Source organism: Macaca mulatta, chromosome 8, assembly GCF_049350105.2.
Source record: "Macaca mulatta isolate MMU2019108-1 chromosome 8, T2T-MMU8v2.0, whole genome shotgun sequence".
Classification (NCBI taxonomy): Eukaryota; Metazoa; Chordata; class Mammalia; order Primates; family Cercopithecidae; genus Macaca; species Macaca mulatta.
The window spans coordinates 152,837,424-152,859,647 of record NC_133413.1 but is presented as its reverse complement, the minus strand read 5'-3'; the positions used below and the strand labels follow the sequence as shown (position 1 = coordinate 152,859,647).

Below are 22,224 nucleotides of genomic sequence, written 5' to 3'. Positions count from 1 at the left end.
CATCTACCCATCTACACATCCAGCCAGCCACCCACCCATACCTCCATCCACACATCCAGTCACCCGCACACCTATCCACCCACCTATTCACCCATCTACCCATCTACACATCCAGCCAGCCACCCACCCATACCTCCATCCACACATCCAGTCACCCGCACACCTATCCACCCACCTATTCACCCATCTACCCATCTACACATCCAGCCAGCCACCCACCCATACCTCCATCCACACATCCAGTCACCCGCACACCTATCCACCCACCTATTCACCCATCTACCCATCTACACATCCAGCCAGCCACCCACCCATACCTCTATCCACACATCTAGTCACCCACACACCTATCCACCCACCCATCTATTCACCCATCCACCCATCTACCATCTATACATCCAGCCAGCCACTCATCCATCCATCCATCCATCCATCCCTCCATCCACACATCCAGTCATTCATGTACCCATCCACCCACCCACCCACACACCATCCACCCATCCACCATCTGTCAATCCATCCATCCATCCATCCATCCATCCATCCATCCATCCATCCCTCTATCCACACATCCAGTCATTCACACACCCACCCATCCACCCATTCACCTATTCACTCATCCACCCATCTACCATTTACACATCCATCCAACCACCCACCCACCCACTCAGGCATTATTCTACCCATCCATCTACTGATCCATCCATCCATCACCCACTTCTCCCCAATATATGTCCAAGTCTGACCCCCAGAACCTACAAATATGATTTTATTTGGAAACGTGGCTTCTGTAGATGTAATTGAGTTAGGGATCTTGACTGATACCACACTGGGTTTGGGGGGGCATAGATCCATGACTGGGGTCCTTACAAGAAGAGGAAAGTACAGAGATACACAAGGCAGAAGGCCAGGACAAGATAGCAACAGAGACTGGAGTGACGCCACCTCAAGCCAAGGAACACCAAGGATTTCCTAGAGCCACCAGAAGCTGGAAGAGGCAGGGAAGGAATCTTTCCTAGAGCCTTTGGAAGGAGCATGGCCCTACTAACACTTTGATTTCAAAATTCTGGCCATCAGAACTGGGAGATAATAGATACCTGTTTTAAACCACCCAGTTTGTGGTAATTTTGGCAGTTTGTTAGGGCAGCCCTAGGAAACTGATTCTCTATCCCTCCAGCCACCTTCCATCTTCTTTCCTTCTCTCAGTCCCATCCATCCACCCCTATCTCTAGCCTTCCATGCATGCTGTCATCCACAGTCCGCCCACCCACCCTTTCACATGCCATCCATCACTGGTCACTCACCCAGCCATGCGACTGTTCTTCCGCTGCTTCCCCATCCCCCAGCAACCCACAGCTGCACCCTGGGTGCATCTCTCTGGCAAACAGCCGGCTCCCACAGATTATCCACACCCCCGCTTGTCCACACTGCCTACCAAGAACCCCCTCGCACATCCATTTCTGCACTCAGCCACGTAATCACTGCCTTGCTCATAAACCACTGTTGATTCTCACTGGGTCAGCACTCAATCCTAGGGATACAGACATGACTATGACATAACTGCTACTGTCCCCCCCCACCCCACTCCAGTAGAGACACATGTGGTCAAGGAACTATACAGGGATGGGCTACAGTAGAGGCAGTGTCTATGGCTTGGAACATTTGGGAACTCTGCAAGCCCCCACCCGCTCTGCTTCCCATTTTCCTCCGTAGCACCCCCAGTCCCCAGGCCCTCACCACCACAAGCCAGGCTGGTGCAGGAGTGTGGGGGAACAGGAGCACTTGAACCAGGCTGCCAGGCCAGTGTTTGGGACCAGATGATCCAGGATGTTAGGGCCTGGGAGGGTGGGGTTTGGTTACATATCTGGATGCTGGGGTGCAGGGACACCAGGTACTCTTAGGGCTCAGGGTTTAGAGCATGAGCAGACACCATGGGCTTGAGTGTTGAACCCATGGGCGCAAGTGTGTCTGCACACCCAGGGTAAGGCAGGCAAATGATCTGCACTGCAGTGGAAGCCTGTAAGTCTTTCTAGGCTGCGCCGGTCACATGGTCAACTGCTGTATGTGGCTGGAAGAGGAGGTGGCCCTACAAGCACGTGACACACACAAGTCATTCCAGCTAAGACACCAGAGCAGGACTCAGCCTGTGACCAGGATCAGGGCCCAGTGTATGACCAAGGTCAGGACTATGTGTGGCTAAGATTTGGGCTCAGTATATGAACTGGACCAGGGCTCAGCCTATGACCAGGATCAGGGCTTAGTATGAGACTAGGATCAGGGCTCCACCTATGATCAGGATCAGGGCTTAGTATGTTACTAGAATTAGGGCTCAGCCTGTGACCAGGATCAGGGCTCAGTGAGTGAGTAGGATCAGAACTCAGTGTGTAAACAGGGTAAAAACAGTCTGAGTTTGGGATCTGGGCTCTATCTGTGACTAGTTCAGTTATGAATAATAATTATGGCTCTAAGAGTTCACTACTTCTCAGCTGATGGTGACTGATGGCTCTCACTCCCCTGCCGCTACAAACCACTGCACTGCCCACACACGGAACCCCTCCCCAGATGCATGAGATTCTTTCCCATCCAAGTGCACAACCGACACAGGCCCACACCAGCTTGCACCCAGTCCCCCTGGGCCCCTGCCCATGGTCTCCACTTCAGGTCAACTGGGAAACTCAGCTCCCCTGAGTTAGTTCACAGGGTGAAGAGTGGCCCCTGCAGCAGTCAAGGGAGGTGTCATCCAACTCAGAGCGGAGGGGAGGCGAGGGGCAGAAGGAAGGGGACCGAGATCAGCCCCAGTCCCTCCTCGCCAGCCTCGGCCCACCCTCTAGGGCTCCAGGCTGCCCAGTTCCAGTGCTTTCAGAGGGACTGCAGGAGTCTCACAGCCTCAACACCTCACAGACAGCAGGTGTGCAGCATGGCCTGGCTCCCGGGCAGGGTCAAGGACCCAAGAGGCAACCTGGGCACAGTGCTGCCAGGCACTGCCTGGGCCACACTGGCACCTGCCTCCTGTCCTCCTATCCTGAAGCCCTGGACCCAGGCACCAAGACCTTAGCACTCAGCGCATCCAGCCAGTGGACCTGTGACTTTTAGGGTCGACTCAGGCCACGCAGACACCAAACACCCTGAGGCCTGGACCGCAGTCCTGCTGTCCCCGCCCCTGCCTAAAAGCAGGCAGACGCTGGCCACAGGGTCAGGAAGCCAAGGCTTCCAGGGTGCAGGCTCTGCCCAAGGCCACGCAGCATGTCCTCTTCCACCACAGTCTGGGTCCTTGGGCCGGGTCCTTGTCCCGGCTCACTGGACAGTCCCCTCACAGCCTGCTGCCCTGGAGGACAAAGGGGATGCTTTCCTTTCTAAAAAGCAATTTACTATGCAGGCCCCCCAGGGGCCCACAACCTCCATCTGATAAGACTGCCTGGGGACTGATCGCCAGGGAGCAATCAGAAGTGCGGGTGGAGGTGTCCTCGCAAGGACGCTGGTCATGCTGGCATTTATGTTGGTGGAGAGGGAAGGCTCCTGAAGGCCACCAGCAGGGGCCGGTTGAGTGAGTGAACCAGGGTGCTGCCCCCCGAGAGCTGCAGCAGCCAGCGAACGGCCCGGAGGGAGGGTTTCGGCACCGTGGGAAGGGGCCTGTTCTGGTGGAAGTCGCTGCGGGGATGAGAGACCCACCTGCAGCCCCCGCACTGCCACCCCCTGAAAATGCAAAGCCCTGGGGTTGGCCCGGATAATGCAAGCAGGGGAGGTTTTTTCTCGCATTTTATTTTTCCACCCTTACAAGAGCTAGAGGGCTGGCTCCCCAGGGCTGCAAGGCACCCAGCTCTCCCCAGCCCAGCTGCCAACCCCAGACCCAGGGCAGGAAGGACAGCAGAGTCCACCGTGTGGGGTGCAGAGAAGGCAGGAGCCTGGCGTGACCTGCCAATCCCACCTTGAGGCCTTTGCCTTGGCTGCTCCTTCCCCTGCGACGCTCATCCCCAGACATTCACGTGCAGAGCCATGCTTGCCAGGCCTCTGCTGAAACCTCCCCTCCCCTCGGAGGCCTGCATGACCCTGCTTGCAAAGGCCACTCCCCACCTGCATCCAGCCCCTGCTAGCTTCCCTTCCTGGCCCATGCACAGCCGGGCATCACCACACTGCTCTGTCTGTCCCTGTTCCCCACCCCTCCTCACTAGGGAGAGGAGACTGAGGGCTGGGACCTGCCAGAATAGTGCCCGTCAGAGGGCAGTGACTGCCGGAGGAAGGGTGGTGGGCAATGGGTGATGGGCGGATGGATTAAAGAACAGGCAGATGGAGGAACGGGTGGATGGGTGGATGGGTGGTGGGTGGAGGGTGGTGGCAGTGGGTATAGATTAAAGAACAGGTGGACGGAGGAGAGGGTGGATGGGTGGTGGGTGAAGGGTGGTGGCAGTGGGTATAGATTAAAGAACAGGTGGACGGAGGAGTGGGTGGATGGGTGGTGGGTGGAGGGTGGTGGCAGTGGGTATAGATTAAAGAACAGGTGGACGGAGGAGTGGGTGGATGGGTGGTGGGTGGAAGGTGGTGGCAGTGGGTATAGATTAAAGAACAGGTGGACGGAGGAGTGGGTGGATGGGTGGTGGGTGGAGGGTGGTGGCAGTGGGTATAGATTAAAGAACAGGTGGACGGAGGAGTGGGTGGATGGGTGGTGGGTGGAGGGTGGTGGCAGTGGGTATAGATTAAAGAACAGGTGGACGGAGGAGTGGGTGGATGGCTGGTGGGTAGGTGGAGAATCATGACACCCGGCCCCCACTAACTGTCCTCACCCTGCCGCGGCCTCCCCTAAGCCCCTGCCTGCCTCTGCCTGCTCCTCCTGGCCGGCTCCCTGCTCCTCATGCCCTCAGCCTCCCTGCCCTTGCTCCAGCTGTCTCCTCCTGAGCCGCCTGCCTCCCTCTCCCTGCCAGGCAGCCTTTTCCTCCAACGCCTGCCACTCACGGAGCCTTCCCTTGCCTCTCAGGACACATACTTGTCACTGCACTACGCACCACGCAAGGGACCATCACATGTGCCACTGGCGCCCAGGTGGCCACGCAGACCACACACTCAGCCTGGGAAAGGGGTGCAGGGAGGCTTGAGGCTGGTGATGTCAGAGCAGCCAGGAGGGACGGGCTGAGGGAGCCAGAGGAACACCCTAGGAGGAGGCGGGTGGCAGGGCGCACACACGCAGGTCCCTGACCACACACTGCAGACCCCTCAGGCTGGAGCCGCAAGTTCGGACCCGGCCGCCATTGCTCTATCCATCTCCCCATGTCCTGGCCTAGCTCAGCCCCGGGCGCTGGCACTTCGGGCCTTTACATAGACTCTTCCTCTGACTGGGCAAGGTTCTCTTCGCTGCCCTCGCCTTGCTGTCTGGGAAGATGACCCCACTCTGGCACACCCACCAGGGCCTCGAGATGGCACCCCATAGCCCGACTGCTCCTCGTGGAACCCCACATAGGGCATGGAACTTGCTCCAGCTGTGCCACAGTGCCTGGGCCAGCTGGCGCCCAACAAGTGCTTGGCCCGCAACTGCACAGGACACATGGCCGCTGAAGACCCCAGGGGCCCACGCCCCCATCTGATGAGCCTGAAGTTCCAGTTCCACCTCCTGACGCCCTGGTCTGCCATGGCAGCTTCTGCAGCCCCTCAGCGCCTGGCACCCACTTGCAGACCTGAATGCCAGGATTCCACCTGCTCTGGGCATGGGGCTAGCAGTGGGGGTGGGGGGCAGGTCAGGACACCTGCCCATCACCTGGCCTGGGGTTGGACCTCCATGTCCGCTCCTCCCTGAACTGTGGACGTCCCTGGGAGGGGGTGGGAGGCAGCCTGGTGGGCTCCAGAGCCAGACAGTGAGTGACAGGTGGTGACAGGGAGGCCCATGTGGGTACACAGACAGCTGGGGGGCCAGCGGCCGAGACCTAAAACCTGCACCCCTCCCCTACTGAGTCAACCTCCCATGAACCCCACCCCAGACCCTCAAGGCCATGAAATCCAAGTGAACTTACACATCCGTCTCATCCCACAGGATACAGGTCTGGTTGGTGGTGCCCTGGGAGAGAGGAGAGAGGAGTCAGGCAGGGCCCCTGGCGGCCAGGACCAGCCCCCACCCTTGGGTCACCATGGGAACCACCTACAGGTGTGCTGCCAGGCATGCTGCCTGTGCGGGTCCTTAACAGACTGCGTTTTGTGAGGAGAGAACTGAGTCCAGGGTGGAGACAGCAGTGGCCCAAGGTCACCTGGCTTGGCACAAGTCTCCCAGAGCCCAGGTCCAGTGGCCAGGCTGGGCAGCAATGGCTGAAATCCGTCTCTGGTATGAAGTAGGGTGATGGGAAGACCCTTCTTCCAGGGCCTAGTGAGCAGGGGTTACCGGGCACACAGTGGCCTCTGTAAGCGCCCTGCACTGCTCTGACGTCCTACTAGCCTTCCTGGGACACAGCCTTGCCAGGCCTGCCACACACTAGCACTGCCAAAATGGGGCTGTGACAGCAGGGAGGGCCAGCGTTCCTGAGGCTGGATCTAGGGCGTGGCCTGCTCTGAGCAGCTGTGAGACTCAGTCCTCACCCAGCCCTATTGTTCCCACTTGATAAGGGAGGGAACCATGGCACAGAGAGGTTGAACAACTCTCCCAAGGTCACACAGCTAGAAAGGACAGGGCTGGGTTCTCCTGTGGCTTCTTACAGCCCTGGCCTGGGCTGGAGGCCTGGCACTGCTCAGTCCTGGTACGGTAACCCAGGCAACGTGTTCCCTGGGGGCCCTGGTTCTCAGCCCATCAGAAAGGCATCTCGGTCCCTACTCCTCTGAGGCCCGACGAAGAGCTCTATAGAGCTCCAAGGAGCAGGGTTGGGACCTGGCTGGGGTCACATAGCAGCTGTGGCCTGAGGCCGGGGCTTCCCGCCCGGGAGTGCTGGGAGGATGCTCCTGTGCTGAAATCCCAGGGCCCCTGTAGGCGAGGCCTGGCGTCAGCCCTGGCGGTGCCGGCAGAGGTGTACTTACACCCCCCGCTTCTCCGTGGCCGGGCATCTGGGGGCCAGGAGTCATGGGACAGGCTCCACTTCTCAGAAGGGGAACAACCAGGCCAATGGTGGCTGGAGGGCAGAGCAGTTGGAGCCCAGGTGGGAAGTCAGGCACAGATGGAGTTTCAGCACCTCACCTGCTGTGTGACCCTGGGCAAGTCACCGCACCTCTCTGAGCCTGTTTCCCCACCATAATCAAGGGATAAAAGTAGCTCTTGCAGGTTAGAGCTGTTGTGAGGAGGCCTCAAAGGTTTACTGGCTGAGGAGTGGGACAGAATTCACGCATGTGCGTTTCTGCAGGCATCAGAGTGTGCACGCGGATGGCACTCACATTATACATGTGGGCAAACTCGATCTCCAAGGGTGTGCGCAGGGAGCGAGGCGGGGGCTTCACAGTCACGGAGATCACCTTGGAATTCAGGACGGTCGTGTTCCTGCAAGAGACAGAGGCACAGGTGTTGGGGGAGCCCTCCCAGCCCAGGCTCCCCCTGAGGGCCCCTGCACCCCTCGCCACCCTCTACCCCCAGCCCATCATCCACACCTCCAGGCCCCCTGGCCTCCCCGTTTACCTCCTGTGGCTGGGGTCCTGCCCACCCCACCTGCCCTGCGCTGCCCACCTCTGCAGGGCCAGGAAGCTGCCCAGGTTCCGGTAGAGCACGGTGCCCACCACAAACACAGATGCTTCATCGGCCTCTGGAAGAAAGTGCACTGTCAACCCCAGTCCCCGTCCCCACAGCCAGGGCGGGACTTGGCAGCCTGACCCGGACCCCGCTGTTGCTGGCCTCTGCCGCCCATCTTCAAGGTCACGTCCAGGGCCCTGGTGGATGGTGAGGCCCACGCACCCGCGGACACAGTGCTGCAGCCGGGGAGCTGGGGCAACAGCCAAGTGCGAAGAGGGAGACGGGGCCATTCCCTGGGGCATCCTGAGAGCTGTGGGCAGGCAGGACGTGCCCCTCTTCCCAGTAACAGGGTCCTTGACATGTGACTCCCTGTCCCTCCCTGAAGTGAGGTGGCTCATCCTGACCCCTCTGCCTGGGCCTCAGGGTTGATCCACAGGCCCTGGCCCCAGAGAGGGCAAGGAGGGCTTCCTGGAAACGGGGAGCCCCTTGAGAACTGCCCAACTCTGAGGCAGCAGCTAGACTCCAGAGGGGTGGTGACCACCCGACTCTGGGGCCCACGTTCCCCATGAAGGTCCCCCGGCTCCCTGAGCCCCTCACCTGCCAGCCCCGTGGAGAAGACACTCTTGGACACAGTGACCCTGTCCTCCGGCACCTTGGCCCAGTCACCCGTGGCCCGCCAGCCCTTCATGGGGAAGCTGATGTCAGTGGCTCCGCTGGCTGGGAGCTTATGGATGCTGAGGACTGGGTGCAGGGTCAAAGGGGCGAGAGATAGAGAGAAGGGAAAGTCACAGACGCGGTGGGGCCTCAGCTGCAGGAGTTGAGGCGCAGGCCTGGCAGTGCAGGGTGATGCCGCGGGGAGCCCATGGCTCAGAGGCAGGGGTGTGGGGGCCATCTGCCCCAGCCCCAGCCCCCAGGGTACAGACCCCAACTCCCTGCACCCTGGGCCCTGTGCAGGCTCCACACTCCCTGGGTGGGCCTTGTCCCCAGACCTCGGTGAGGTCCAGGAGCAGGGACAGCAAGGAGCACCAGGCAGAGGCTGGGCCAGGTCTGGTCCTGCTGAGTTGGAGCCTTGGTGAGGGGCATGGGGCATGGGGCCTGCCCCTCCCACCCTCCATGGCCCAGAAGGTTGTCAAAGGCAGATTCTGGGGTCTGTCCTATGGCCATGGAGGGATTCGCAGGGACCAGGCACCCCCTCAGCGACCCCCACTCCCTCCTGGGACAGGGGACCCCAGTTTCCCTCCAGCTCTGTGACCTGATCCCGCCTCCCCTCCCTCTGTAGAAGGGGGATGGGGGCTTCCCTGCCTCAGGGCTCAGGCAGCAAAGGGCAGCATGGGCCATGGTGAAAGAGGGGATCCAGTGTTCCCTCCCATTCTGCAAAGGAAGGCGTTGGGGGTGCAGAAAGGCCCTGAGCTCAAGGTGGAGGGGCATGGGGACAAGGCAGCAGGTTTGGGGCAACTGAACGGGAAGAGTTTGGGGAAGTGCTGCTGGGGTGGAAGCAGGTGCTGACAGGGACCCACCACTCTAGGGGAACCTGGCCCTGGGGCTGTGGCCTCAGCCCTAGCAGGCCCCAGTGGAGCCTCAAGAATGCAGCCCAAGATGGGGCAGGGAGAGGAGGAGACGGCATGAGCATCAGTAGCGCCAAATGCAGTTGGGGGCATGGAGGCCCAAGAACGGAGTTTTGCACCATGGATGTCACTGGCAGCCTGAATGGAGGGCAGAGGGAATTCGGACTGGGTGGGCACCCAGTGAGAGGAGGGGCAGGAGGGACCAGCAGAGAACCGGGGTTGAGGGCAAGAGGAAACATGCAAAGGACAAGTGGCCTGCACAAGGAGCTGCTGGGAAGCCGCAGTGGGGGATGGGGGCAGATGGATGCTGGAGCAGCGCCCTGGAGCAGGTGAAGGGGTGGGAGGCTGGACACAGGGTCATCGAGGGGCGGTGGAGGGCTGGCGTGGGCACCAGGGTGGGCTGCAGCAAGTGTGCCCGGGTAAGGGGCAAGCTTTTAAATCTTTCATTAGAACAGGATGAAAAGTGGCAGAATTACTGAAATAGTAGCAATCAGTCATGTTGATGTTTCTAGTTGAAGCATTTCACTATGGAAAAAGCAGAACTTTGTCTTTGTTTGTTTCTTAATGAGACAGCCTATTGCTCAGGCTGAAGTGCAGTGGTGTGATCACGACTCACTGCAGCCTCGCCTCCTGGGTTCAAGCCATCCTCCCACCTCAGCCTCCCTAGTAGCAGGGACTACAGGCGCACCACCATGCCTGGCTAATTTCTCAAAAAAATTTGTAGAGACAGGGTTTCACTGTGCTGCCCAGGCTGGTCTCAAACTCCTGGGCTCAAGCGATACTCTTGCCTTGGCATCCTAAATAGCTGGGATTACAGGCATGAGCCACTGCGCCTAACCTCAGTCTTTAATTTAAAAGGTTAATGCTAGTTAGCCTCCCAAAGACATTATAATAAGAATGTCGATCCGTCTTGGGCATGTTTTAGTGGGACTTGTTCGAGTACAATAGGCATGAAGCTATGGTTTCCACCAGACATGTCTGAGTGCTGCCTGCAGTACAGGCCTGGTCGCATGGAAGTTAGGGTTGCTTAATTTAAAGGTCCTCGGACTGTTTTAGGCCTGGGGATGGGACACCTCAGGAGTGCCAAGCACCTTCTGACGAGATGAATATTGAAATGAACATTTCTATTGGTGAAACCACTGGGTCATCAACCCGGTCATGGCAGGTCTCTGGGTTTAAGGCTGGCTGCAAGGATCAGAGTTCAAGCCTTCGTAGTCTGTCTACATGCAGCTTGTGTCACTGTGGCCTACAGCTCTGACGGTCGGGAGGGATTATTCCTTTCACCTGGTATGCATAAAGAGATGCCATGGGAAGCCGCTCTTGCTGGCGTCCAGTTCTTGGCAGCTGAGTGAGGGAGGGATGTAGGGGTGGGGGCCTGGGCAGAGAAGCAAGGTCCTGGGAGTGAGTGAGGCTGAGCACGAGTGAGTGGAGCGTATGGGATGCACAGGGCGTCTGCGGCGTGCTACAGCTTGAATGTGTCTTGTAAACGCTTACATGTTGGAAACTGAATTCCTAATTTCTTTTTTTTTTTCCTTTGAGACGGAGTCTCACTCTGTCTCCCAGGCTGGAGTGCAGTAGCCGGATCTCAGCACACTGCAAGCTCCGCCTCCCGGGTTCACACCATTCTCCTGCCTCAGCCTCCCGAGTAGCTGGGACTACAGGCGCCGCCACCTCGCCTGGCTAGTTTTTTGTATTTTTTAGTAGGGACGGGGTTTCACCGTGTTAGCCAGGATGGTCTCGATCTCCTGACCTCGTGATCTGCCCTTCTCGGCCTCCCAAAGTGCTGGGATTACAGGTTTGAGCCACCACGCCCGGCCTGAATCCCCAATTTCATCTGCTAATGGAACTTGGGGGTGGGGCCTTTGGGAGGTCATGAGGGTGGCCCCCATGATGGCTTTAGTGGCATTATGGGAAGGGAGACTTCAGCGGGCATTCTTGTTCCATCTCTCATGGGCTGCCTCTGCCATGCCATGCTGCAGCAGGAGGGCACTCACTCACAGCTGGAGCTATGATCTTGGACTTTCCGGCCTCCAGAATCTCTCATCTTTATAGATTACCCCTTCAGTGACAGCAACAGGAAACGGACTGAGACACGGTTATGAAGCATGTGGGGTAACCACTGTGCTCAGGGTTCGAAGTGTGTGCTGGCCATTCCGAGCACCCTGGGCCGTGCCGAGCACCCTGGAAGCTGGCCACCAGTTATGTCCTGGGCACCAGTGTAGGCACCAGGCAACGCTCCAGGGTGTGTGTGCTGACAAAGTTCAGCTGATCCTGGTCATATCACTAGAGGTTAAACATCCTCACAGGGGAGGTGACACTGTTCCTCCTTGGGGCTCTGTGGATCATAGCTGGGGCCAGCATCCACTCCTGGGTCCTTTGCTTTGAGAGACTCTCTGACCAAGGCAGGGAAAGTTTGGGAAATGTGGCTTTTGAGAGGTATCTGAGGGCACTGTATAACAGTCACTAAACAGAATTGCTGTGAGTGTTTGTAATGACAGTCACCTTTTACCCCGGGGTTCAGGCACTCACTCGCCTCATCAGTCTCTACCTCCCCGTGAGGTGGGCACTGTTATCATCGCATTTTAGAAACGAGGAAACCGCGGAGCTGGGTGGGGTCCCGGACCCTCTGGGAAGGCACTGCTGGGACTGACAAGCGGGAAGGTGTGGGCTGCACAGCCCCTGCCTCTGAAGCTCCACAGGGAGGACACCGGGGGTGACAGGCAGAATGAGCCTCGGCTCCCGGTGGGTACATGCGAGGTGCTGGCTCGGGAACGGAGCTCCCAGGTCCGCAGCCCCTGGGCTGTGTCTGATCCCCTCCCAGGTCACATCATCAACCCTCAGGAGTCTGAAAACAGGACCGATCTGAGAAATTGGCTGGGAGAGCCCACAGAGGCTGTCTGGTCACTGCCTCTTTATACAGACGAGGACGCTGAGGCCCAGGGCTGCGGAGCAAGGCATGGGGGGTGGCAACAGGCGGGCAGGCTTACCCAGGTTGTCTGTCACCTGGTATGCATCCCTCAGGTCCTTCATACGGAAGCCGATGACGTCCACAAAGTCCTCCACCAGCCGGAACAGCTCCTTGGCGTTGGGGCCCGCCTGGGGGGCAGGGGGGTGAGCAGCCCAGGGAGGAGGCCCCGCCATACCTCAGCCCCTGCCTCCTTCCCTTCCCTGTCCCTCCTTTTCTTATTGGCCATTTCCTAACATTTCAAGGAAGTGGGGCTGGTGACCTCTGAGTACTCCACTTTGAGGATGAGAACGCAGATGCCCAGAGGGCCTGCTGTGCCCCACCCATGGGAAGCCCAGGCTAGGGGAGAGTCTCTGGATACCCACAGCCCCCATGCCAGGTGGAGTGGCGGCTGCTGGAGGTCAGCTTGGGGGAGTGAGCACTGCCACTGCCCCCACGTGAGGAGGGCCCTATGTCCCAGCCGCCTCGGCGTTCCCATGTGCTCAGTGTTCTCCCGAACCTCCTCACTGAGCCCCGTGAAATAAATGACTGTCCTCAGACTAACGAGGAAACAGGCTGGGAACGCTGAGCTTCCTCAGTGCCACCAACACCAACAAGAGGCCATCCTGGGATCCCAACCCGGAGCACCCAGCGGGACCCCACCCCAGGCCAGCTGGAGACCAGGGAGGCACCAGCTGTGCCTGCACCCCTCCTGAGGCTGCTGACTGTGGGGGCCCCAGGCCCTACCAGTTGGGCCTCCTCCCACTTGTCCCGATTCTCCTCTGCCAGCAGGTTGCTAAGGATCTGGACAAAGTTCTGGAAAGAAGAGGAAGAAGGGCCAGTGACAGAGAACAGGGCACAAAATCACCGTTCACTGTGACCAGGGTCAGGACTCAGTGTGTGACCAGGGTCAGGGTTCAATATGGGACCAGGATCAGGGCTCAGCGTGTGACCAGGGTTGGAGCTCACTGTGACCAGGGCCAGGGTTCAATGTATAACCAGGATTGAGGCTCAGTGTGTGACCAGGGTCAGGACTCAGCATGTGATCAGGGTCAGGGTTCAGCATGTGACCAGGGTTAGGGTTCAGTATGTGACCAGTGTCCAGGCTCAGTGTGTGACCAGGATCAGGGCTCAGTGTGACCAGGGTCAGGGATCAGTGTGTGACCAGTGTCCGGGCTCAGTGTGTGACCAGGATCAGGGCTCAGCATGTGACCAGGGTCAGGGTTCAGTGTATGACCAGGATCAGGGCTCAGTTTGTGACAAGGTTCAGAACTCAGAGTGTCACCAGAGTCAGGACATGGTGTGTGACCAGGGTCAGGGCTCAGTGCATGGCCAGGATTAGGGCTCAGCATGTGACCAGGGCTCAGCATGTGACCAGGATCAGGGCTCAGCTTATGACCAGAGCTCAGCGTGTGACCAGGGTCAGGGCTCAGCCTACGATCAGGGCTCAGTGTGTGACTAGGGTCAGGGTTCAGTGTGTGACCAGGGTCAGGGCTCAGCATATGACCAGGGCTCAGCATGTGACCAGGATCAGGGCTCAGCTTATGACCAGAGCTCAGCGTGTGACCAGGGTCAGGGCTCAGCCTATGATCAGGGCTCAATGTGTAACCAAGATTAGATGAGTGACAAAGGTCAGAGTTTGACCTATGACATGGGTAAGGGCCCGGGCTGTGGTCAGGGTTGAGGATCCATCTCTAAGGTCCAGGAGGGCTCCCCAGACACCTTCCTGACACCCTCTTCCAAAATCTCCCTCGGGGAGCCCACCTGTACATCCCCAGGGGTGGGGCTGTAGTACGCCCTTCGGAAAATCTCTGTCATGTTCCTCAGGACATCGATGGTGGACAGCAGGTCCCCGCTGTAGCTGGTCCCGTCCTGAGAGATCTCCACCAGTGTCTGGATGACCTCTGAGACCCCCTCCCCCGGCAGCCCTCGCTGAGCCTTGGCCAGGTGCTCCCGGGTCTGCGGAAGACGGAGAGGGCGGGTGACTTCACCTCTGTGGGACACATCCAGGCAGCCACCCAGGACCTCCCATGCCTAGGACGCTCTGCAGGATCCCGACCTGTGTGGCCGGGGTGGTTGGGGAGGGGTTGGGGACCCCCGGCAACTGGCCCTCACCATCATCTGGATGTTTCTGTAGTCAATGGAAACACAGCGGATGTAGGTGGGGGGCTCCCAGTAGGCGATGCCTTCCTCGTCCAGCTCACACCGTCGAAGGATGAGTCCTGGGGAGACCTCCCCCTTCTCAGGTGGACACCCATTGCCTGGCCCAGGAATCCCACCCTCGGCCCCTGGCAGCAGACCCTCTGGATGGGACCCTGTGGGCCCCAGAAACAGGGACTTGCCCCTGGCCTCACACGGAGAGCTGAGTCCACATAGGGACCTCATTCCCTTCAACACATTTCGAGCTGCTACCTGCCCCAAGGACTCAGGACCCACCAAGAGCTAAGCCTTCAGGAACCCCGCCGCATGGAGGTGGAGCTCTCGGCCACGCAGGGGCTTCAGAGTTCAGCCATGAGCTCATTCGGAGCCCCTTCTAACTAACCCAGAGCCCTGGAGGGAGCCAGCACCCTGGGCCCCGGCCTGGCTGCATCCACCGGGCTACAGGGGCCTCAGCCTGGCCCAGAGACATGGGGGCAACCTTGGGGTGCTGCTGGGCATTAAGGGGGAAACAGCCTTAAACATGGCACACCCTGTGATACAGAGCTCACTCCCAGGACATCATCAGAGAAACAGGGACAGCTGAGTGTTTATAGGGTGGCGGCAGCCACAGAGAACTGTCACAAGACAAGTTCAACCCCCGACAAGAGCCGCGGGACTGGATGCAGAACCTGGTTTAGATGGGGCCAAAAATGAGGGGCACCGGGAGACCCAGCCATGCACGTGGACCAAAGGCCAGGGGAGGCACGCCACCGTGCGGCATTCACGTGCTTCATTTTGCTTCTCAGCATTTGCAATCTGCTACCAAGAACATGCTCTGTTCTGTAATCAGAAGAGCGAGGGAGGAGCAGCAGCTGCAGCTGGCAATACAGGGCCCCCCCCGCCGTCCCCCACACCTCCCCACAGCAGCTCCGAGCAGAGGAACCCCGACTGCTCTCATCCTAGAGAGGAGAACACTGAGGCTCAGGGAGGTTAAGTCAGTTTCTGAATGTCACACAGCAAACAAGGGCAGAACCAGAGTTTGAACCTGGGCTCCCATCCTCCCTGCCTGCTGCCTGTCAGGGACATAAAGCACTTGTACTTCTTCAAAAAGGAGGGGCGAAGGAGGCCCGCCCCTAGTGCAGTGAGCCCTTCCCCATGGAGCCCTGCTTTCTCCTTGAGGCTGGCATTCAGCGGAGACCTCCTCTTCCTGTCCCTGCAAGCCCAGGGCAAGTGCATTCACTTCCCTGTGCCTCAGTTTCCCAGCTGTAAATGGTGGCGGCTTCTTGGGTTGCTGAGACTCCACGGATGTCTTGCATTAGGGCGGAGCATGGGTGCCAGCCCCTAGCGAGTGCTCGGAACAGCGGCTGCTACAGAGTTCTCACACGGTGCCCCGGGCTTGTGGCCCCACCACCCCGCGCCAGCGCACGCAGGCTGTCTGGGCTCCGTGCCTGGGCCGTGTCCCAGTGCTGACAGCACCTCAGCGTGGGCATCACCATGAGGGCAGGATGGGAGCCTCCATACACCACGTGCTCTCCAGCGCTCACCTGTGGCATTGCGGGGACACCTGACGGCAGCCACCTCTCCCGCTGGGGTCTCCTTCCAGATCACAGCACCAAAGTTGTCCTCATCACAGATCTCATGGGGCTCTGCCAAGGAGCCCAGGACAGGGGTTCAGGAAGGGGTACTGAGAGCCGGCAGCTGGCTCTGGAAGGCCCAGACCCTTGCAAGGCGCCTGGAGCGGGCATCACTATGAGGACGGGACGGGAGTCCCCAACACACCACGTGGGTGACAGCTGAGCCCGAGCCTGCCCGATTGCCACCAGCCCTCCCCACCGCCCAGCCCAGGTGGGAGGGGCCTCACCAGGACACCGCTGGGTGCCGCACTGCCGGTACTCATCCTGGGGGCCCTGGCAGACTGCTCCCCCGAAGAAGGGCCCGGAGCAGACGCGCTCCCGTCGCTGGCTGCCAGCCCCACACGTGACGCTGCAACTGCCCCATGACGCCCAGGCCTGCCACTTGCCATCCACTGCAGGCACAGCCAGACACAGGGCACAGGCGACAAGGAGGGCGGGGTCCAGGAGCCACAGTGACACAAGGACACAGACAGGGACGCACACAGAGCCGTGCGGCAGTGAAACACAGCGACCCAGGGATGTGGGGCAGGAGGTCAGGAGAAGGGAAATTCAGACCAGGAGAGGAGAAATCAGTCAACAGCCTGATACAAAATAAAGCAAACTCCCACATGCAGCCAACCTCACCACCCTCCACGCCTCACTGTACACCCCGCTACCCCACGGCCTCCCCACACTCCTCTTCGCCATGGACACCCCAAGTCCCACTGTACACCCTGCTACCTCACAGTCACCCCACACTCCACTTCCCCCACAGACACCCCAAGTCCCACTGTGCACCCCGCTACTCCATGGTCACTCCACACTCCACTTCCCCCACAGACACCCCAAGTCCCACTGTGCACCCCACTACTCCATGGTCACTCCACACTCCACTTCCCCCACAGACACCCCAAGTCCCACTGTACACCCCGCTACCTCATGGCCACCCCACACTCCACTTCCCCCACAGATACCCCAAGTCCCACTGTACACCCCGCTACTCCATGGTCACTCCACTTCCCCATGCACACCCCAAATCCTACTGTGCACCCTGCTACCTCACAGTCACCCCACACTCCACTTCCCCTACAGACACCCCAAGTCCCACTGTGCACCCCGCTACTCCATGGTCACTCCACACTCCACTACCCCCACAGACACCCCAAGTCCCACTGTGCACCCCACTACTCCATGGTCACTCCACACTCCACTTCCCCCACAGACACCCCAAGTCCCACTGTACACCCCGCTACCTCATGGCCACCCCACACTCCACTTCCCCCACAGATACCCCAAGTCCCACTGTGCACCCCACTACCCCACGGCCACACTCTACTTCCCCCACAGACACCCCAAGTCCCACTGTGCACCCCACTACCCCACGGCCACACTACTTCCCCCACAGACACCCCAAGTCCCACTGTGCACCCCACTACCCCATGGCCACACTCTACTTCCCCCACAGACACCCCAAGTCCCACTGTGCACCCCACTCCTCTCCCAATGGCCACCCCATGCCCCACTCTCCTCATGGCCCCCCCCACCCCACAGTGCACCTCACTCACCCTGCAGCCACTCCACGCCCCGTTTCCCCCACGGCCACCGCAGACCCCACTGTGCACCCCACTCCCTCCTCAGTCACATACCAGGGCCCATGGTTACCCCCACCCGCCGTGGGGCTTGTCCCCTCCCTAGAGGTTCCTGCTTGTTAGGTGCCCCCAACCCCAGCCCGGCGCACCCCTGACCTGGGCACTGCTGCAGGAAGCAGTCTCGGGTCTCAACCCAGTGGCCCTGGCACTCGGCGCCCCCATAGGAAGGCCCGTTGCATTCACGCGTGCGCTGCTGTCGGCCCTGGGAGCAGCTGGCGGAGCAGGCGCTCCAGCTCGACCACTCGTTCCAGTTTCCATCCACTGCCCGGCCCGGGGGAGGAAGGGGACACGAAGTGGGCGTGAACACCCGGCACCCCAATGCCTGGCTTGGGATGTGGGTGTGAGCACCCTGGAGGCTACTGCTTCACACTCAGCCTAGGACATAGGTGAGAACACCCTGGGGGCCACTACCCACACCCAGCCTGTGACATGGGTGAGAACATCCAGGCTGGGACACGAGAGAGTAAACCCCGGGGGCCACCACCCCATACCCAGCCTGATATAGGTGTAAACACCTTGGGGCCCACCAGCCCACACCCAAACTGTGACATGGGTGTGAACACCCTGGGGGCCACCATCCACGCCCAGCCTGTGACATGGGTGAGAACACCCTGGGGGCCAGCAGCCCTCACCCAGCCTGGGACACAGGTGTGAACACCCTGGGGGCCACCACCCCACACCCAACCTGGGACATGGGTGGGAAATGCCCCAAGGTCACACGTCAGCCTGCTTCCTGAACCCAGTCTGAGGTTCCAACCTCTGAGCACCCTGAGGTGGGTCTGGAGTGGGCAAAGCTGGGTTCCCAGGCCTGGCCAGTGGCCTACTGTGACCTCTCCTTTCTTCCCTTCCTCCCTGACCCCACGCCCTCCCTCTCACCTACCAGGGCACAGGGCGATGTTGCAAAACTTGGTTTGCTTCTCAGGGCCCTCACAGGGGTTGCCTCCAAACTGGGGGGGCCTGCAGGTGCGCGTGCGATCCCGAAAGCCACGGCCACAGGTGCTGGAGCAGAGGCTCCAGGGTGACCACTCGTCCCAGGCACCATGCACTGCAGAGGGACGGAAGGTGCTGCTGCCCTCTGCTGCCACGGTCCCTGAAGCCCTGGCCGCCCACTGCCCCAGCCCCCTGCTGCCCTGGCCTTCTGCTGCCCCAGCCCCCCACTGCCCCGGCTGCCCGCTGCCCCAGCCGCCCGCTGCCGAAGCCCAAGTTCCCACCCACCTGGGCACACGGCGGAGTTGTTGCACAGCCGCTGCTCGCGCAGGGGTCCGCTGCACTGCGTGCTGTAGGAGGAGGACACGCAGAAGCGCGTGCGGGTCTGCCAGCCCTCGCCGCAGGTGCTGGAGCACACGCTCCACGGGGACCACTCCTCGGCTGCTGGGTCACCTGCAGGCCCCACTACAGCGTCACAGGCCTGCCGCCCACGGGGCTGCAGTCAGACCGGGGCCGGATCCCGCAGCAGGAGGGCTGCCCTGCTGGGGAGCAGGCAGCAGGGCTGGGGCAGAGCCCCCGGGCCTTCGAACCAGGCTGATCTCAAGAACTGGTCATTTCCCCTACAAGGCTGGAAGCCCTGAGAGCCGGCCTGTGCCATCCCTGGGCCTCTGGGGTCTGGCCAGGGACAGGTCTCCTCACCTTACACCAGTTCCCCTAATGCCAATCAGTCAGGAGACAAGAGCCCAGCACCTGACGGGTTAGTCTAGTTGTTCAAGTTACTACCCATAACTAGTGGTGATTGTTAACTTACAGTATTTCCCAAAGCCCTAGTCCTGCCCACCCCCCTCCCGCCAGCTCACCGGTCTGGGGGGCTGGGAACCCAAACTGCTGCAGCTCGTCCCCCAGCTCCTCACGCCGCCGGGCATCTGTGGACCGCAGGGACTGGCTCCGGGAGCTGGTGCGCCCAGCGGCTGCAGGACGGGCTCAGGTCAGCACGGGAGCGGTGCTTTGCCCCCGTCCTCTCTCTCTGTGGCCACAGTGCTCTGAGCCCGCCAGCACTGGGCCACCTGGCTCCACTGGGCAGTTGGGAAGCCAGGGACCAGAGCGCCCAGCCTGGCACCAGCCCTCATCTGGTCAACAGGGGACCCTTCCTGTGGGTCCCGTCTCCCGTACCCCGCGCCCACTCCCTCACTGCCTTCATTGCCCACAGGCCAGCATTCACCTGCAGGACGGCAGCCCGCACTAAGTGGTGGCTGCTTTCCCCTGCCTGGCACCCCAACAGCGCCCCTGCCTCCGTCCCGCAGGCCAGCTGACGCCCCAGGCCCCTCCCCAGGCTCCTGAGAGGAGCTCCTCTCCCCAGGAAAGTTCACCAAGGAAAAAACAGCCCAAAGACAGTCTCATTACAACGTGATTTAACTTCATGGAAGCAGCTAAAAAATGCATGGGGTCATTAGAGAGCCTTATTAGAGAAATACATTCTGGAGGCAGCATCCGGCTGGGGCAGGAGGGCTGGCTTGGCCAGAGCTCCCACAGCCAGCCTTCCGCACACCCTCCAAAACCCCCAATCCACAAAAGGGAAGAAAGCCCCATCTAGGCCGGGTGCGGCGGCTCATGCCTGTAATCCCAGCACTTTGGGATCACGAGGTCAGGAGATCGATACCATCTACTAAAAATACAAAAAATTAGCCGGGCGTGGTGGCAGGCGCCTGTAGTCCCAGCTACTCGGGAGGCTGAGGCAGGAGAATGGCGTGAACCCGGGAGGCGGAGTTCGCAGTGAGCCGAGATCTTACCACTGCACTCCAGCCTGGGTGACACAGCAAGACTCCCTCTCAAAAAAAAACACCAAAAAACAAAAAAAAGAAAGCCCCATCTAGTCCCACCCAGCCCCAAGCACCACACTCTTCGGGGCCCTCACCTCTGCTCCCCCGGCTAGGCCCCACTCCCACGGGCCAGCCCCGAGTTGAGGTCCTGCTTCTCAGAGCCCAGACTCACCCTATTCACTCTTCCTGCAGGCCCCGCCCAGCGCCTGCCAGGCCCAGGCCCCGCCCCTACCTGGTCCCGCCCTAAGCCCCTCCCTCCACCGGCCCTGTTGCTCTGGGCCCTACCCCTCCCTGCCCCCACCAGCCCCTTGTGCTCGAGGCCCCTCCTCTCCAGGGCCCCGCCCCTCCCCCACAAGCCCCGCCTCTCCAGGGCTCTGGCTCCGCCCCGCCCCGCCCGCACTCACGGCCGCAGGCCTCGCGGTTGCACTGGCGACCCTCCTCCAGCACCCCCTCGCAGCCGCCGCCCTCCACTCCCGGCACGGGCAGGCAGGTGCGCGTCCGCGTCTGGAGGCCTCCCCCGCAGTCCCGCGTGCATTCGCCCCACAGGGACCACAGCTTCCAGCCGCCTGGGGGGAGACCAGAGGGCGGGGATCAGGGTAGGGCAGGGGCTCGTGGCCTGGACGGGATAAATCATGGGGGTGCTAAGCCCGCCGAGGCTGGCCCGGGTCGGGAGGGGCTGCAGTGCCGGGGACGGCCTGGCCTGGGAGGACCTGGGGGTCCGGTGTCTACCCAGCTCCCGGGTCCACTCTGGAGAGCTCAGGTCACGCCTGAGCCGGAAGGGTCCCCGTGTGCCAACCGCCGCTGGACAGGTTTGCTGCCAGGATGATGAAGGGATGACGACCTTCGCCCACTCAAGGGCTGCCTCACAACTCAGCGTCCTGATGGTGAGCGGAGGGTGGAGGGGCCTGGCCGCCAAAGCTCTCCTTCCTGGCACGCCTGGAAGCCCCCAGGCTCCATCCAGTTTCTGGCCAGGCCCTGCTCATCAGAGCCTCAGTTTCCTCATGGGCTCAGCGGAGGGTCGCCATCCTCATCACCAGGGCTCCACATTTCACACCCCAGCTGTGACCTGCAGCCGCTTCCTCACCCCACACAGGGATACCAGTGGTGACCAAGGCCTCACACCTGGTATCCAACCAGGGCCTCGAACCCAGGGCACAGCCTGACTGAGCCTGCCCTGGACCTGGCCAGCTGGCCACACGAGGGAGCCTGGGACAAATGCCTGCAGGCCCCTTCCCACCACACCCCTGCCCTGACCCCAGCCACTCTGTTCAGCTTCTCTGGTGGGTCTTCCTCCATCCCGGCCCTAACAGTGCCCACGGCCTTTATGGACCTGTGTTCCCCCAGCAAACCAGACCTCATGCCCCAGGAGTCTCTGCTCCCCGGGGGTCCTTGTGCTGCCAAGAACACTTTGGGCCACTTGGAGTGCCCGTGGTCCTGGAGCACTGGGTAGCCATGGAGGAGCACAAAGCAGGAGAGGGCCACTGCCATCTGTGGGCCAGAGAGGGGCAACGGCACCAGGGGGCCGGGAAGGGGCTGCCTCGTCCAGGCATCCCGCTTGGGCCTCCTGCCCAGCACTCTGGGCTAATGCACACCCAATGCAGCAGGGTCAGGGCGACTTGGAAAGGGCATTCAGCCCTTGCCAAGTGCCTGCTCCTGGCCAAGGTGGCGAGGAGACAGCTGGCGGCCACCACGAGGGGACCCACCATGAAGTTGGGGCCACTGCCCCATGCTGCCACTGGGGAGCACTGGGGATCTGGCCTCTCGATCCCAGGCACAGCAGGGGAGGCCCCGGGGCAGCAATCAGGCCAAGCACAGGCCACCCTGACCCACCAGAAGGGCCCCAGGGCCTCTCAGAGCCTCAGGGAAGGGGCCCTGCCTCCCTCAGTGGGAGTGTGGACTGAAGGAGACCCCAGGTGAGCTCCAGCCGCCAGGTTCCCCCAGTG

The 22,224-nt window shown here is 60.8% G+C and overlaps 1 protein-coding gene across 12 annotated transcripts in view; it reads right to left on the bottom strand.

Annotated features, from left to right (window-relative positions):
• ADGRB1 (adhesion G protein-coupled receptor B1) overlaps positions 1 to 22,224 on the bottom strand; it is a 96,155-nt gene that overhangs the window by 50,017 nt on the left and 23,914 nt on the right. For all 12 annotated transcript variants that reach the window (XM_077944150.1, XM_077944154.1, XM_077944146.1 and 9 more), the window contains exons 3-17: positions 20,686 to 20,847; positions 19,322 to 19,432; positions 18,750 to 18,914; positions 18,415 to 18,579; positions 17,631 to 17,795; positions 16,134 to 16,298; positions 15,817 to 15,918; positions 14,249 to 14,355; positions 13,898 to 14,092; positions 12,881 to 12,949; positions 12,177 to 12,285; positions 8,222 to 8,365; positions 7,622 to 7,697; positions 7,336 to 7,438; positions 5,997 to 6,040 (exon numbers count right to left, since the gene is read on the bottom strand). In XM_077944150.1, the coding sequence (XP_077800276.1) occupies positions 5,997 to 6,040; positions 7,336 to 7,438; positions 7,622 to 7,697; positions 8,222 to 8,365; positions 12,177 to 12,285; positions 12,881 to 12,949; positions 13,898 to 14,092; positions 14,249 to 14,355; positions 15,817 to 15,918; positions 16,134 to 16,298; positions 17,631 to 17,795; positions 18,415 to 18,579; positions 18,750 to 18,914; positions 19,322 to 19,432; positions 20,686 to 20,847 (1,882 nt within the window). The remainder of the gene's footprint in view (positions 1 to 5,996; positions 6,041 to 7,335; positions 7,439 to 7,621; positions 7,698 to 8,221; positions 8,366 to 12,176; positions 12,286 to 12,880; positions 12,950 to 13,897; positions 14,093 to 14,248; positions 14,356 to 15,816; positions 15,919 to 16,133; positions 16,299 to 17,630; positions 17,796 to 18,414; positions 18,580 to 18,749; positions 18,915 to 19,321; positions 19,433 to 20,685; positions 20,848 to 22,224) is intronic.